The sequence below is a fragment of the Otolemur garnettii genome, unplaced genomic scaffold (assembly GCF_000181295.1).
Source record: "Otolemur garnettii isolate 467f Iridium unplaced genomic scaffold, OtoGar3 scaffold00063, whole genome shotgun sequence".
Lineage (NCBI taxonomy): Eukaryota > Metazoa > Chordata > Mammalia > Primates > Galagidae > Otolemur > Otolemur garnettii.
In genome coordinates this window covers 9,636,170-9,651,945 of record NW_003852458.1, presented here as the reverse complement: position 1 = coordinate 9,651,945, position 15,776 = coordinate 9,636,170, and the positions used below count along the sequence as shown (strand labels likewise).

General features: G+C 40.2%; 1 protein-coding gene across 5 annotated transcripts in view; it reads right to left on the bottom strand.

The window, feature by feature from the left end:
- The window catches only part of GHR (growth hormone receptor), a 310,267-nt gene that overhangs the window by 179,684 nt on the left and 114,807 nt on the right, over positions 1–15,776 (bottom strand). For 4 of the 5 annotated variants that reach the window (XM_023514999.1, XM_023514997.1, XM_012807116.2 and 1 more), the window contains exon 2: positions 1,508–1,588. In XM_023514999.1, the coding sequence (XP_023370767.1) occupies positions 1,508–1,577 (70 nt within the window). In that variant the 5' untranslated portion in view covers positions 1,578–1,588. Of the gene's footprint in view, positions 1–1,507; positions 1,589–15,203; positions 15,771–15,776 lie in introns of those variants that run through there. The other variant, XM_023514998.1, reaches the window with a different exon arrangement.

Genomic DNA, 15,776 nt, shown 5'->3' with positions numbered 1-15,776 from the left:
TTCTCCTAAAAGATTCACAGACAAGCCCTCCAGGTTTATGATTTTAAAGCTAACACAAGTTCTGCTTTTCTACTAATTTGTTGCCACTTAAAACTTGCATCTTTTGGGGGTGGCGCCTGTGGCTCAGTGAGTAGGGTGCCGGCCTCATATACCAAGGGTGGTGGGTTCAAACCTGGCCCCGAGTGAACTGCAACAACAACAACAAAATAGCTGGGCATTGTGGTGGGTGCCTGTAGTCCCTGCTACTCAGGAGGCTGAGGCAAGAGAATTGCCTAAGCCCAGGATTTGGAGGTTGCTGTGAGCTGTGTGATGCCATGGTACTCTACCCAGGGTGATAAAGTGAGACTCTGTCTCTACAAAAACAAACAAACAAACAAGCAAACAAACAAACAAAAACAACTTGCATCTTTTCAACAAAAATAGACAAATGAGACTTAATTAAACTGAATAGCTTCTGTACTTCTAAGAAAACAATGATCAAAGCCAATAGACAACCGTCAGAATGGGAAAGGTATTTGCATACCATAAATCGAATAAAACTTGATAAATGGAATCTATAGAGAACTCAAATTAAGCAACAAAAAAAGAGCCAACAATCATATCAATGGAAAGTGAGATGACTAGAATCTTCTCTAAAGAAGAAAGATGAGTGGCTAACAAACATATAAAAAAATGCTCATCGTCCCTCATTATCAGAGAAATGCAGATCAATAACCCTAAGATATCACCTAACCTCAGGAAGAGTGACCTACATCACAAAGACTCAAAGTTGTAGATGCTGGCATGGCTGTGTTACAAACTAACACAACTCTTTTGGAAAAGAGGTATGGAGAATCCTCAAAGAACTCAAACTAGATTTCCTATTTGATCCTGCAATCCCCATTACTGGGTATCTACCTAGAAGAAAAAAAAATCATTTTATCATAAGGACATTTGTGACATTTGCACTAGATTGTTTATTGCAGCTCAATTTACAATTGCCAAATTGTGGAAACAACCTAAATGCCCACCAATCCAGATATGGATTAATAAACTGTGGTATATGTATACCATGAAATACTATTCAGCCACCAAAAAGGATGGCGATTTTACATTTTGGGGGGTATTAATTTGGAAGGAGTTGAAATAAATTCTTCTTGTTAAAGCATCACAAGAATGGAGACGCAAGAACCCAATGTACTCAATTCTGATATGAGGACAATTTATGCTAATACATGGTGGGGGGAAGGGAATGGAGAGCAGAGAGAGGGAAGGAGGGAGTGTGGGGCCACAATGACACCTGTGAAACACCTCTTGGGGGCAGGATACTATTATTAGTGGGACTTTACCCAGCAAATGCAAGCGGTGTAATCTGGCTCTTTGTACCCTCAAGGATCCCAACAATAAAAATAACTAACTAAATAAACTTGTATCTTTTGATTAAATCATCTAAAGAACTTGGATATAACAAATAAAGTGCAATGTTGTTTCAAAACACAGGGGGTGGGAATAGGAAAGCAGAACTCACCCTCACTCCTAGAAAAAGCATCACTTGAGCCTGCCAGTGCCAAGGTCAGCAGCAGCTGCCAGAGATCCATACCTGAAGGACCTGCAATCACAAAGAGATAAAGCCAATGAACTAAAAGCAGACCATTATCATGAAATATTGTTTAAAGATTGCAGGAAACCATGAATGCGCTGACATGTCAGTTCAAGAGAAATCTTTCATTGCCCTAGAGTTCCATGATGTCATACTTTTCATAAACACAAACAGCAGGTAATAAAACACTCTACTTTTTGTGGGTGTTTGTCTCAGGAAATAACATGAATGCTCGAGATTTTCACATTGTGGTGCACAGCCATAGGACCACCTCACAGCCACTGATCCCCAGGCACAGCTTCAATAATAGGGACAATGTCATTCACTTTCATTTGATCTGGAAATAGAAAAACTTGTCAGCAGTATCACTGAGCATGGGGCCTTGCCCTGGACAAGCCAGTCTAGCATGCAGTGACATTTCTTAAGTCTGTTTCCCAGTGAACACAAGAGATCAATTAACACACAAAACTCTGTGCTAATGAGCCATCCTAATGAGGTCTAATTAGAAGAGAAACAGAAGGAAGGTGAGAAGCAAAAGAAAACTGTGCCTCAGCGTCCAGTCTAGCAAAGGAGGGAGAGCATAACACGCCCCACTCAGCACACCCTTCTCTGGAGGAAGCAAAGAAGCTTTTCTGGAAAAAACAGACCGGAGTATTCATGCCCAGAATCTCTAGAGGCAAGTTTGGGCTGGCTGAAAATGAACTCAGCACACTGACTTCTGTAGAGCAGTTGATGTGTCTAATAACTATTGCCAGTGACTCTAAAGCTTAGCTGCAACATTTCCATAGAACTGCACTATTTACAAGTCACCTGGGCATACCTGATCCTTACACTAGAAACTCTACCAGACCCTATATTGGCATCATTTTGATTACTGTGCAAACTTGACAATAATGAAATAGCCCTATTTGGTATCCCGAGCAAGGCTGAAATGATGGGCAGGAATGTTTGTTTTCATGGGCCTCCAGGCACGGTCCTCTGGCAGTGGCTGTGTAATTCCTAAGAGGGATTCAAAAGTCCGATGTTCCATACTTGCACTTGGAGACAGTGAACAACCTGTTGTTTTGTTGTTGCTGTTCCATGTAATTTATGTTCTTAAAAAACTCCTAAGAAAACAAATCTCTGTGTGAACGGAATCTTTTCTCACATCTGATTACTCCTGTGCACACCCACATTCATAAAGAACCCCCACCTTGTACACTGCCTCATACAGGCCTGGATAGGATCAAGTGCAAAAGTGCAGACGAATACACTTTATCAACTGGGATATCAAACAAATGGGTGTCATGGTTATTACAACATCATGTTTAATTCCTAACCTGGACAGCTCTGGGATGGCGGCCTTGCATCATTCTGGTGCATGTGAACCACTGAGCATCTGTTTCTATGTCAGTGGTTCTCAACTTTCTTAATGCTGCGGCCCTTTAATACAGTTCCCGTGGGTCGCGACCCACAGGTTGAGAACCGCTGTCCTTTGTCCTTTCTTCCTAAGTGAATTGGCTGTTGATCCTAGTTGGAGGCCTCAGCAGAAATACATTAAAAGGCTAAAAGCAAACATAGGTTGAAAACTCCACGCAGTTTATAACCAGATGTTTTCTCTTAATTTGATTTTTTTGAAATGCAGAAAGCACTGAGGAACTGGAAGTCATACATAATGTTTTTTACTAGTTATCCCCTGTGACACTTTGTGTGTCAGAGACAAGAGCAGGCTCTACTAGAAGTTTCTGTCTTGATATCACGGAGTAGCAGTGAACCCCCTGTTCCCAGGCAGGCTTTTTTGCTTCCCAGTGGAGAAAGGATCTGAGTGAGTTTGCATTTCTCAAAAGGATGCTTTCTCTGATTTGGAAATCACCTCTTCAAACATCTCAAAGAGACCTGGCAGATGCCAGAAACAAGTGACTTTTGATTCAGATGAGTAGCGGATGACCCTCACTTCAGTCCCCAAACTTTGGAAAGCTTCTGGCTGGTAAATGAACTTCACTTCTCCCAGATGAGGAACTGCATTATTATAATTCCTTTACAAGGCAAACATATCTCCATAGAACAGTGGTTCTCAACCTGCAGGTCACGATCCACAGGAACTGTATTAAAGGGCCACGGCATTAAGAAGGTTGAGAACCACTGCCATAGAACATGTTTTGTATAAAAACCAAACAAACCAAAATGCCCAAAGCATAATGAAAAAGAAATCTGCTAGCGCACTCCTATAGCAGGAAAGGAGGTGTTTAAAACTGTTATTCTCCCAAACAGGAGATAAGTCCCGTTCATTAACACTCTGGGATTGGGAAGCAGGAAGAGGACAAAGAAATGTGGTTGGATTCAGTACAAGCTAATTACATTATTAGGGTCTAACTCTCCCCTTTCCTTACGCTGATGTTGGCTCAATGGGAATGACTCCAAAGGCAGCCCTTCTGCACTCCCATGGAGAGCTCTCTCTGGTGCTATCACAGGAGGCAGGCCAACACACACTCCATTTCTTCTGACTGTAAGCTGCCCACATCGGCCTTGCAGAGCACTATATTGCAGCTGCTAGTTGAGAGGATCCTTCTTTATCTGATTCTAGATGAAATAAAACATCTGAAGAACAGAGTGCTGACACACAAAGTTTGGAACTTTAATGTGATGAATGATTACTTACAGGGGTGTCCAACCTGTGGCCCAAGGGCCACATACTGATTTTGTGAGGACTTTTATTTGCTTATCTGTGGTGTCAGATAGCATGAAAAGTATGCACAGACCTTTGTTCATTTTGTGCTAATTAGCTTTCATTAGTGTTTGTGTAATGTGTGGCCCAAGACAATTCTTCCTATGTGCAGAAGAGAGAAAAAAGAAAAAAAAGTTGGACATCAATGTATCAGTGACATGCCAGATGTGAGGAAGAGAAAGCCCTTTTTCCCCTTCCGCAAGCCATTTATGTGCAGGTACCTCAGCACATTTATTCATTAACCTAGAGTGACAGGAGTCCAACCTAAGTGCTGTCATAAGAGACCCTACTCATAAATCGAAGTACACGCAGGCAGGCACTGTTCAGAGGAACCTACCAAACTGCAGCTTAATCTATTGGTTTTTTGAAGCTTGTAGTATTTTCCTAGGGAAAATCCCTCTCTAAATTTCTTATGATATTAATGCATTCTTTGGCTATAGTCTCATGGCAAAATTTTCAGCCGGAGGGAAAAAATGGGCTTCTATTCTTACATAATGGAACTCACACCATTTCCACCCTCAACGGCCTGAGGCATTTTGCCTTCTCTCAGTCCTTTTCCTAAGAAAGAGCCATTTGAAAACCAGTATAATCCAGCTGGCAAGAGTTTGAAATCTGTAGTCTGCCTACGAGAGGAGGCCTTCAAATGATACAATTAGGCCTATGATACACTGACTTATTTCTTGGTTATAAAACAGTCCATAAACACATGAGAAGAGAAGGTTAGATATTATATTTTTTTCAACATGTTATAACCAACTCCAGGGAAAGCAAGCAATTGGTTTAATTCTCTTTGACTTAAAATCAGCAAGTGTTTGTTGAACTACTAGTTCTTGCTAGCACTGTGCAAAGCCCTGGGGAGACTGATGCAAAAGGCATCAAGATCATGGTTCTTGACTTCAAGATTTAGGCAATGCAACCACTGAAAAGAAGGGGCTTACCTAAAAAAAAAAAAAGGCAGAGGAAAAAGGAAAACCAGCCACTGACTGGAGGGACCTAAAATTAGAACTAAATGACAGATAAGACGGTGATGGGTAAGGAAAAGTGAGGAGGGGCTGTGGTGAGCCTGGAGGGCTAAAGCTCAGTGAGGATATTCTGGGTTTGGGCGTGAATTCTGAGTATGTCATGGTTGAGAACTCAGATAAAATCTATGGCTTCCCCTAAGTGGCTGGCTGACTGAACTCCGTCTAGGTCAAGAGGATCCCTAAAACTGAGTTGCTAGGCATGAGAGAACAGGTCAGACACACCTCACCATGCCCCTGCCCCTTCTTAGAGACGAGCTTTGTGACTGACTCACTAACAGGCCTAAGGCTATGCAAGACCTACCTGCAGGTCCTCAATATACAGAACAAACCACTTGGTCTATCCAGTACTTTGCCTCTAATTAGCAGACCTGTTATTTTAAGCATTCCTTTTTCCTGAAATCTTGTTTTAGACAAAGCCTAACTTTTTCAGTCAGGGTGTTAGGTTTAACTCTCCTGTCACCAGTAAGTGCCTCCCCCTTCCCGATGTCCCACCTTTTTTTTTGCCAAACCAATGTATTTTTTTCACATATTGATTTATGACCTTACCTGTAATTCCTGTCTCCCTAAAATGTGTAAAACCAAACTATAAACCCGCCACTGAGAACCCACTTGCTCAAGGCTTCTTGGGTGTGGCTCTGGGTCATGGTCCTCAAATTTGGCTCAGAATTACTGATAATATAGCTCTCTTCTGTTGACACGGTAATATTCTGATGAGGCTGGCAGACAACCAGGCTTAGAATTATGAATGAGGGGGGCATAAAGTGAGAATGGCAAGATATGACCACAATAAAAGAGCATTTTCAACTCCTATTAATCAGAAAGTGGCTAGAGGTTCTGCACAAAAGTGGATTTTCCTTAGTGCTGTCCTTCATGCCTTCTTAACATCATTGAGACACAGTGACTAGATACAGGAGATACATAAATAATTGGGTATGCGTGTGGATGGAAGACTGTGCTATCAGCAGAAATCAGGATTTTGGGATCTGAGTTGTTTAGTGGGAGGAGATGACATAACTGCTTTGGGTACTGGTGCTCCAGGCAAGACTTCTGGAAGTATTAGATATGGGAAGTTGAAGGTAAAAGACCAAAGAGAAGTTACTGGAGGATGAGAGTTGGCTACATAGAGCTGAAGAGTATCCAGGTGAATTTAATGCAAAAACTAGACTATTTAGGGAAAAAACTCCACACTATCTTTATCAAAAAAAAATGTTAAAAGTTTATGAATACATACAGGGAAAATGTGCTCTTATTTGGCTTGTAATTTGGCAGAATCAAATGAACCATTATCTAAAATCACCTACACCTTCTAATTTGTATCAAGTATTTTAATGGAACATGGTCGAAGCATCCTCAGAAGCGTGATATTAGCATATTAAATGCCAGAGTCGATTTCTAATGAAATTCCAAAACTGAGTCTACTTGATCTGATAAAGCTTTTCTAAAAACTCGGCACACAAAAAGAGAAGAAGTGAATTCAAAACTGTATTTGAAATTACCCGTCCTAATTACCACTAGGCATTTATCCAAACAGCTTGCATTCAGAGTTCATGTGATTATCTATTTTGTATGGTGGTGATCATTTGAAAGTTGGTCAGATGCAAAAATGCCTTTGGTCAATTTATTTCCTTTCTCTTAGTATGGAAGGAAAAACTCACAGACATTTTTGATATAATTATTTTCTCTGAGATTTCTCTCCTTTCAGGGATCTAGTAGGAAATACGGGATGGGGATTTTAAAATGTGTAAGGTGTGAGGGAAAAAAAGATCTTTGGGAGTAGCAGATATACTAAGATATACATTTCTAAAAACCAGCTTGTGTGGTATAGACCTGTGCTGACTAATTTGGTTACCACCAGTCACTTGTGACTACTGAGTATGTACTTGCAATGTGGCTAACGGCACTGAGGAACTAAATGAGAACTTAAATTTTATTTAGTTTTAATGAACTATTTAGTCATGTATTTAAATATATTTAGAACAGGTTACACATGTGAATCCACTTTTTCATCTTTACATTTCTGTGAAATCTAAATTTAGATCGTTGTTTCTGAGGAAAATTTACCCCCTAAAGTGAGATGTACAGTAAGTGTAAAATATTCACGCATTGAGGCTTGGTGTGTAAAAAAAGGATGCAAAATATCTCAATAATGTTTTAATAATATTAAATAAATTGCAACATTAAAATAATGTTTTAATAATATTAAGCAAAATATATTACCAAAACTAATATTCCCTATTTCTTTTTATTTTTTTAAAAATGTGATTACAGTCATGCCTTGTCTAACAATGGGGATAAGTTCCAAGAAATAGGCAACTTTATTACTGTGTGCCCATCACAGCACATACTTATGTAAACCTAGATGATATAACCTACTATGCACTTAGGCTGTGTGGTATAGCCTACTGTTCTAGGCTACAAACCTGTACAGCATATTATTGTACTCAATGCTGTACAACAGGCAGTTGTAACACAATGGTCAGTATTTGTGTATCTAAACACATCTAAAGGTCTAGTAAAAATATATCATACTCTTATGGGACCACTGTTATACATGTGGTCTGCTGTTGACCAAAATGTTATTCAGCACATGACTGAAGTTGACATTTTCAATTACATATGTGGCTTGCCCTATATTTCCATTTGCAGAGTTGGTATAGACGTTTTATGATTTGTCTTTTTTTTCTTACAATCAAACACATTAAACTATTATAGAGGGTATATTTACTTCTGTAACACAAACAAATGAATACAATATTTTATTTTTCATGACATATAAATTCTTTATGGTTAATGTTTTAACAGGTCCTCCTGAATGCTGAATGATGGGGACAGAAGAGTCACTGAAGACTTAGGTGACTTAGGTATGATTATATTTGGAGAAGGGCTTTTTAGGGTGCATTTGTTTACCTTCAGAAATGGGACTATTCACATTACATCTCTCTTTGAGTCACAGAAAGTTGTGCACTGGTATATGTTTAAGCTGCCTCTCTGGAAGAAAAATTATAAAGGCTATGATTTGTAGCATTTGCTAATTTCTCTGGGGTAATACCTCCACCCAGGCTGACCTTTAGCTACCAATGGGAACTCACAGAACATGTATTCACAAACCAGTATGAGCTAGACCTAGCAGACCTCTGGCTGGGGAAGTGAGTGATGCTATCCAGGTTCCATGTACGGTAACAGGTACAAAGATTAAGCAATTTGCTAACATTGATACAAAATGTAAGAGACAGTGCTGCCAAGTGAACCCTGGGAAATTGATTTCATTTGATAACATCTGATCTACTGTTAGCTAATCACATGTAGCTAATAATCATTGATAGATACTTTCCCAGGTCTACAGACATTGACACCAGCCTCTATCATAGATATTATCTTTAATCTTCATTTACAGAGAGGGAGAACTTAGGGGTCAAGTGAATGAGCCAGAGAGGAGTAGTTTCAAATTCTAGGCTCAGAATGGTGGCTCACATCTGTAATCCCTGTGCCTTGGGAGGCTGAGGTGGGAGGAACACTTGAGGCTAAGAGTTCAAGACCAGCCTGGCAACATCTTGGCTTTACCAAGAGTCATCTCTAATATGTGGATGATAATGATAATATCTTTTTCCTTTTTTGGGGGGGGAGAAAAATCAGGATTAGATAAGACAATTTATTCAAAGCATTTTGCATTCCCTCTGCATGTACCCAATAAGGTTTAGGTATTATAATGATTACAGTTCTTCTGATAGCAGTAAAAAATCAACTATGTTTTATAATGTTCCCATGGGGCAGAATGGGAGTGGAGCCCAAGTTATTCACATGCTTCATGAAATGGTAGTCTAGACAGGTGGTAAAGCAATCACAGAATGTGCTCTTGGCAGCCACAATATCTAAGACGGCATTTCTAAGACAGCATTCCTAAGTCAAGCACTCACATGACATGAAGGTCCAGAGAAGGAAAGATCGTAACAGTGTAAAATACGTACATCTCAGGATAAGGTAGGAGTGCTGCCTATGTGTGCTGAGGTGAAGGCCCAGTTGTTTGGAAAATACTCTGGGGGATGAGTCCCCCTCAACCCCATCACTACCTTATCTACTGTAAGAAAATCTTACGCTGTTGATACTGGGTTTAGATCATTTGTTCGTGGATCATGGATTCCTACAACTGAAACTTGGTTACATGAATTAGATCAGTAAGAGGCTTGGCTTGAAGCTAGAACTCTTTCTTGAAGAACTCACACAAGAAAACTGGGTTGGAGGAACTTGAGTTCCTGTATCCCTATCTTTATGGAAGAGTGAAAGGAGGGACATTTCAGTAACCAAATGCTTGATGCTGCTCCCATCTTGGTATGCCTAGTTATTCTGTTCAGAGTGGAACTTCCTCGTTGCATGGGGCATTATGCATAAATTCACCAGGACCCACTCAGCACTTTGCAATTCCTCTCCCCACTAGCTAGTCCTGTAGATGGTCATCAACTCACCTAGCCCGATTCACTTGGTGCATTCATGGGTTAATAATATAGATGTGATTCTTACATGGACGAGAAAATCAATTGCATGGGTGCTTATTTAAACAGTATGTTCTTTCTTATATCTTACCTTACAGAATTGCTCCTATCAAGTCTTTTTTTTTTTTCCAAGACAGAAGTTGAAAAAGGAAATCTCTTACTGAATTTTTGCTTTCTTTCTTCCTTAAAATCTGATTTTTTTTATTACTATGATAGATCAAACAGAGCATGAAGATTGTTCTTTAAACAAATTTGAAGATGTTAGAATTTTTTTCTAACTCTAAGAAGGAAATTTTCTAAGAGGAGATGAATAGACTACAGGAGACAAGTTCTCATAGATTGAATTCTTCAGACAGAAAAATTCATTATCTTGATGAGATCATAACCTAATGATGATTAATATAATAAACAATACTTTATTAATATAGTAAATACATCATATGTAAATATATATGTATATGCTTTCTGTATCTTAACAAAATGTATATTCTACCTTCTTTGGAGTTACTAGAACAGAAACACAGGGTTGTATTTTTTTTTTTTGCGGTTTTTTTTTGGCCAGGGCTGGGTATGAACCTGCCACCTCTGGCATATGGAGCCAGCGCCTTACTCCTTTGAGCCACATAGCCGCCCAGAAACACAGGTTTTTAAAGAGCGTTACTAGCATGCTCTGATAACATAGGGAGAAAAAATAGAAAGAAACTCTTGTCTCCTTTTATCAAGTCCTACATGGTAAAGTTGTTCTTTGAAGGTAAACAAATTGGGAAACCAAGAGTGAGGCAATGTGATCCCCTGGGAAAGGCATTACTGGAGGAGGAGTCAGCAATCCCGTGCCCTGGAACCAGCCCAGCATAACCTGACATGGTGACTAGGGTGGTCACTTAATCCCCATGGGCCTCAATTTCTAGTTTGAAGATTCTTCCATAATTTTGTGACAACCTGACTCCTGAGTTATGCAGTGTAATAACAGCTGCCATTCACTGAGGGCTTCCTAGGTCCTGACTGCCAGGTTCCTTGTCTTTCTCTTCTTTTAGCTGTGAAGAAAATGGTGGAGTTGGCTGTGTGTCTCTCACTACTGTATCCCTAACAATTAGCCATGGGCTGGCCACAGAGAAGATGTCCACCAAACATCTCCCTGATGAGTAACTGTGCTGGGCATCATATGATTTCATTCTGTCTTCACACAGACCTTACATAAGACAGCCTCATGTTACAAATGAGAAAATGGAAGTTCAGAGGAGCTTTGAGATGTTAAGCAAATGTTCCAGGCTCCCAAGGACAGAATATTTCTGGGTAGCGTTTAGAACTGTGGCCTGCCTTTGCTCTCCCATGCTGCTTCTTCATTGGTGAAGTAGGCAGACTAAACACATGATCAGCAGACCAGTGAATCAGGAAATACTACGCAGAGCAAAAGAAAGACAAAGAGTAACATTTGGATTTGAATTATGAAGACAGGTAGACCCCATAAATATTTCCCCAGGATAGGGTCCCTCAAGGACTGATAATTCATAAATGCTAATGTAGCAGTTTCTTAGAGAGCTGTTATTGAATTGCTCAAGGAATATAATATTTATCTCTATGCCTTAGAAACTCTACAAGCACCTGTTCTACTTTCGGGTATATTACTTAAGAGTTATGCGTTATGCTTTCTCCATGACATGGGGGCATCACCCTGCCTCCTTTAAGCCTATACATAAAAATAGAAAGAAGTCTATTAGGCCAGACTGACTGGCTGCCAGATAGATGGCAAACACAGGGCAGATCAATGTCATGTCTCATCTACAGGAAGTTTACAATGTACCAGTTCACTCTTCAAGATCACAGGAGGTGTAACAGCTTGGACTTGGACCATTTACCGTTAATAGTGTTAATAAAAATGCTTTCTAGAACAGTGCTACCTAACAGAAATATAATGGCAGCCAACAGTTCTAGCCCCATATGTATTTTAAATTTTCTACATTAAAAAAGTAAAGGATGGACAAAATTAATTTTAATAATATATTTTATCTAACATAATATATCCAAAATATTATCATTTCATCATGTAATCAATGTAAAAAGTATTAGCGAGGCATTTTGTACTCTTTTTTCCAACTGAATCTTTGAATCTGGTGTGTATTTTACATTTGTAGCAACTCTCAATTGAGACTAGCCCCATTTCACATATTCAAGAGCTACATGTGGCTAGTGCCTGCTGCACTGGATCATGTGGCTGTGAAGACTACCAGGCTGTGAAGGTCCATGTGGCCAGCTCCTTGGCTATTGCAGATGGATCTGTGCTTATTATTAACTCATAAAGCAGTCCAGGCTGCTGTGAGGAGACCTTTAAACAGTGATTTTGCAAGACCTAATAGTTTCTTAAAGTCCTAGAAAGAAATGGTCTTGCTAATGAAGCAAGAACATCTGATGTTCCAGATATTCTCAACACTTCTTTTGTACATAATTACCAAGCACTGAACTCTACATACACTTAACTATAAACTTGTTTGTGGAATAGACTTGGAATTGTAGTACCAGATCTGTCATTAGTTATGAGACTTTAAATGAGTCATTTATCACTCTCAGCCTCAGCTTTCTTATCTCCAAAATAGAAGATTTGGAGCATATCAATAGTTCTCAGCCCAGAGTCAACTAGGGAACTTAAAAACAAATGCTCTAGTTTTACCACACATACATCAAGATCTTTATGATGGGTAAGTTTAATACTTAAAAAAAATTTTTTTTAGAGAGAATCTCACTTTGTTGTCCCTGGTAGAGTTCCCTGGCATCATAGTTCATAGCAATCTCAAGACTCCTGGGTGCAAATGATTCTCTTGCCTCAGCCTCCCAAGTACTTGGGATTATAAGCATCCACCACAACAAGCCACTATGTTTTTAGAGACAGGGTGTCCCTCTAGTTGAGGCTGGTTTCGAACTCATGAGCTCAAGCAATCAGCCCACCTTGGCCTCCCAAAGTGCTAGGATTATAGGCGTGAGCCATTGCACCCCGCCCAATACTTTAATTTTTTTTATATATGATTCTAAAGTGTAGCTAGAATTAAGAATCATTGGTCCAATGCAAATCAAATGTGCTATAACTTTTGTGACAATAGAGCTTACCTGCTCCAAGGAATTTTCCTCATCCGAGTAGAAATAAAGAAAAGAAAAGAAATATCAATCTTCCCCATTCAACCAACCAGTAAACATGCTTTTTGCAACAGATGGCAATCTGTGTCAAGTGGTTGAAATACTAACACATGAAAATAAGATCATAAAATATTGTCCTATGATACAGCAAAATAAAAAGAATACATGCATTGAGTGAGCCACAGGCATGATTACACATAAATTGACATAAATTCAGTGTCACTGATGAGACAGCATGCTAAACAGGTCCCCCAAGATAAGCAGCTCTCCAGTAATTAAATCAAACACTAATCTAGGTACTGTTGTGAAGGGACTTTGTAGGTGAGCCCTGTGGTCAACTGAGCCTGAAAACACAAAAGAGGCAATCAGTTAGTGAGATGTGGTAGAAAGGGAAGTCAGAAGGGAAGGGAAACTTGAGAGAGCCTTGATCTACCTTTGTGGGAAGGGATCACAGAGAACGTATGAGGTACAACATAGAAACCCTCTAGGAACAGAACCTGGCAGCCCAGCTGACAGCCAGCAAAGAAATGAGGAACACAATCCAACCAGCGCAGGGTTCTGAATTCACAAAAACAACTGGAATGAGCCCAGAAGCAGATGTATCCCCAGAGGCTCCAGAAGGAACTTGGGTCTGACAACACTTATTTCAGCCTTGTGAACTCTAAGCAGAGAACAAAGTTAAGCCACAGGTTGCCCACATTTTTCACATCCAGAACTGTGAGATGATAAATGAGTATTATTTTAAGCCACTAAATTTGTGATCATTTGTTATGGAAGCAATGGAAAATTAATGCAGTCTCTAAAAGTCCATTATGGACTGACCCAAGGTTAGCCTTCCTAAACATTAACCAGAAGGGAATAACTCAGTCACCACTGAAACATGTCCACATGGACAGGAGTTTTTTAGCTGTGCATAGCAATTTGGATTCAGGAGAGACTTTAGAGATAATCTAGTTCAATCAATGATAATGAATGTTGAAAACAATTAGTAAATAATCTATGGTGTTGTCTCTCGCAAATACCCTGGGGCCCATGGTGCTTTGATCATTCAACAAGAATGTCCCCCTATAGAGACAGATCCAGTAACCTCTCAGAGCTTGAGCTTATCAAATGAGCTCCCTATGGTCATTTAGTTCTCTCTACTCCAAATCTACAGTTGTCAAAAGACCTTAGGATTCTTGTTTTCTGGGTTTGCTCTCTTACTGGAAAACTAATACAATAATTAGCTAAAATGAAATTGCTTGCCAGTGCAATGGGGAATAAACAAATGTATTGGCCTGCTGGTGTATTGGCCCATCTCTTGAGTTTGGCTATTATAAATCAGGGCCCTAGAGTGTGATCACCTCCAGGCCAACTGATGGAATTTATTGTTTGAAGATGTAATCAGCATGAGATGATCCCAGGGAAAGTGACAAAGGTCCGAAGATCCCATCTCCATCAGTTTTCTAGCCTTGCTTTTCAGCTTAACTTTCAGTCAAACCAGGAAATTAAAAAACAACCAATTTGTCAATGGGAAAATAAATCAAAATTTACGACAGACTAGAGCAGGGGGAAGATGAAGATAAGGGGCATGTATTCATGGAGGGAAAGGTGGTCTGGAAGGGGGAGGCCAGTCTTTGTAACACATCCTTGCAAATCTTTCTCAGGAGAGTTTGTTTTCAGTCGTCTGGAATTAAAAGTTCAATTCCCAGGAGGCTTATGTTTATGGTCCTATGGGACCACCACAGCATAATTCAGGAAACTGTCATTTAATGACCTGGCCTTTTCTCCTCCATCAGTCAGCTGGCAGGGGAAGACTGGGCCCATCAGCCTGAGCCAAACCCCAAACCACTATTGATTCACAGAGACTGTCTGCCCACCAGGAAGTCAAAGGAACAGACAAACACTTTTTGTTACAATCTGCTTAAGGGAAATTGGTTTTCACATCTTGTCAAACAGGAAGAAACATTCATCTTCCCCTCAATGAAAACTGATTTGAATAAAATTTTTATTTTTCAAACCACTTATGATTATGTTAAAACTTAAAACTTTACTTTTGAATGAGGAAGAAAACCTATAGCAAATTTCCAGGTGGCAGTTAACATGTACCATCACCAAAATGCCAACCAACCAAGGGTCAGGGCTGCAGACACAGATACGACTGGAAGCATCTAAAAGGCATCTAAATAACTCCCATCCAGGCGGAAGCCAGCGTTTCATACCTGCCCTCAATCCCCACCTAATGAAGAAGCGTGTTCATTTCTATTTCCCATCCTGCTAAATGAGATCGGGGTTCACCCACTTACCTGAGCGCGTCACATTTATCTTGTCACCATAAGGAGGACACTCTATCTCAGCATCCTGTCTGGAATGTCACACCTTCTCCTCCACACCCGGCCCTACTGCCTCGCCTCTTCTCCAGACTATCCACAGCCTCCTTTCTATCTTCCTTTCCTTTCAATGTTACTGTCAGACAAATCAAAATTCTACCTGCCCTTCAAAATTACATGGAAACATCACTACCTCCATGAAGCTGTGCACCCCCCCATCCCCAAGACTTAACTGTTCACTCCTCAGTGCCTACATTCATTTCTTTTTAACCTTTACTATAAAACGTGCCACAATTTCCAAGCCACAAATGATGAACCTCTATATGTGGCAGAGATGAGTTCTTAGTGCCTACAGGGCTTCATGCAGAGTTCCTCAGGGTGAGATGCAGACCCACTCTATGGACTTACCATCCGCACTGTGGCCTTAGCCCAGAGGGCCCCGCTGCATTTGCATCTTCTCTCCTTTTGTAGGAGTGAACAGATGTGTGTTACATGTATGTGTGCTGGCGGGGGCAGGGGTGTCGGGGGTGTAACACAGGCCAGAGGCAC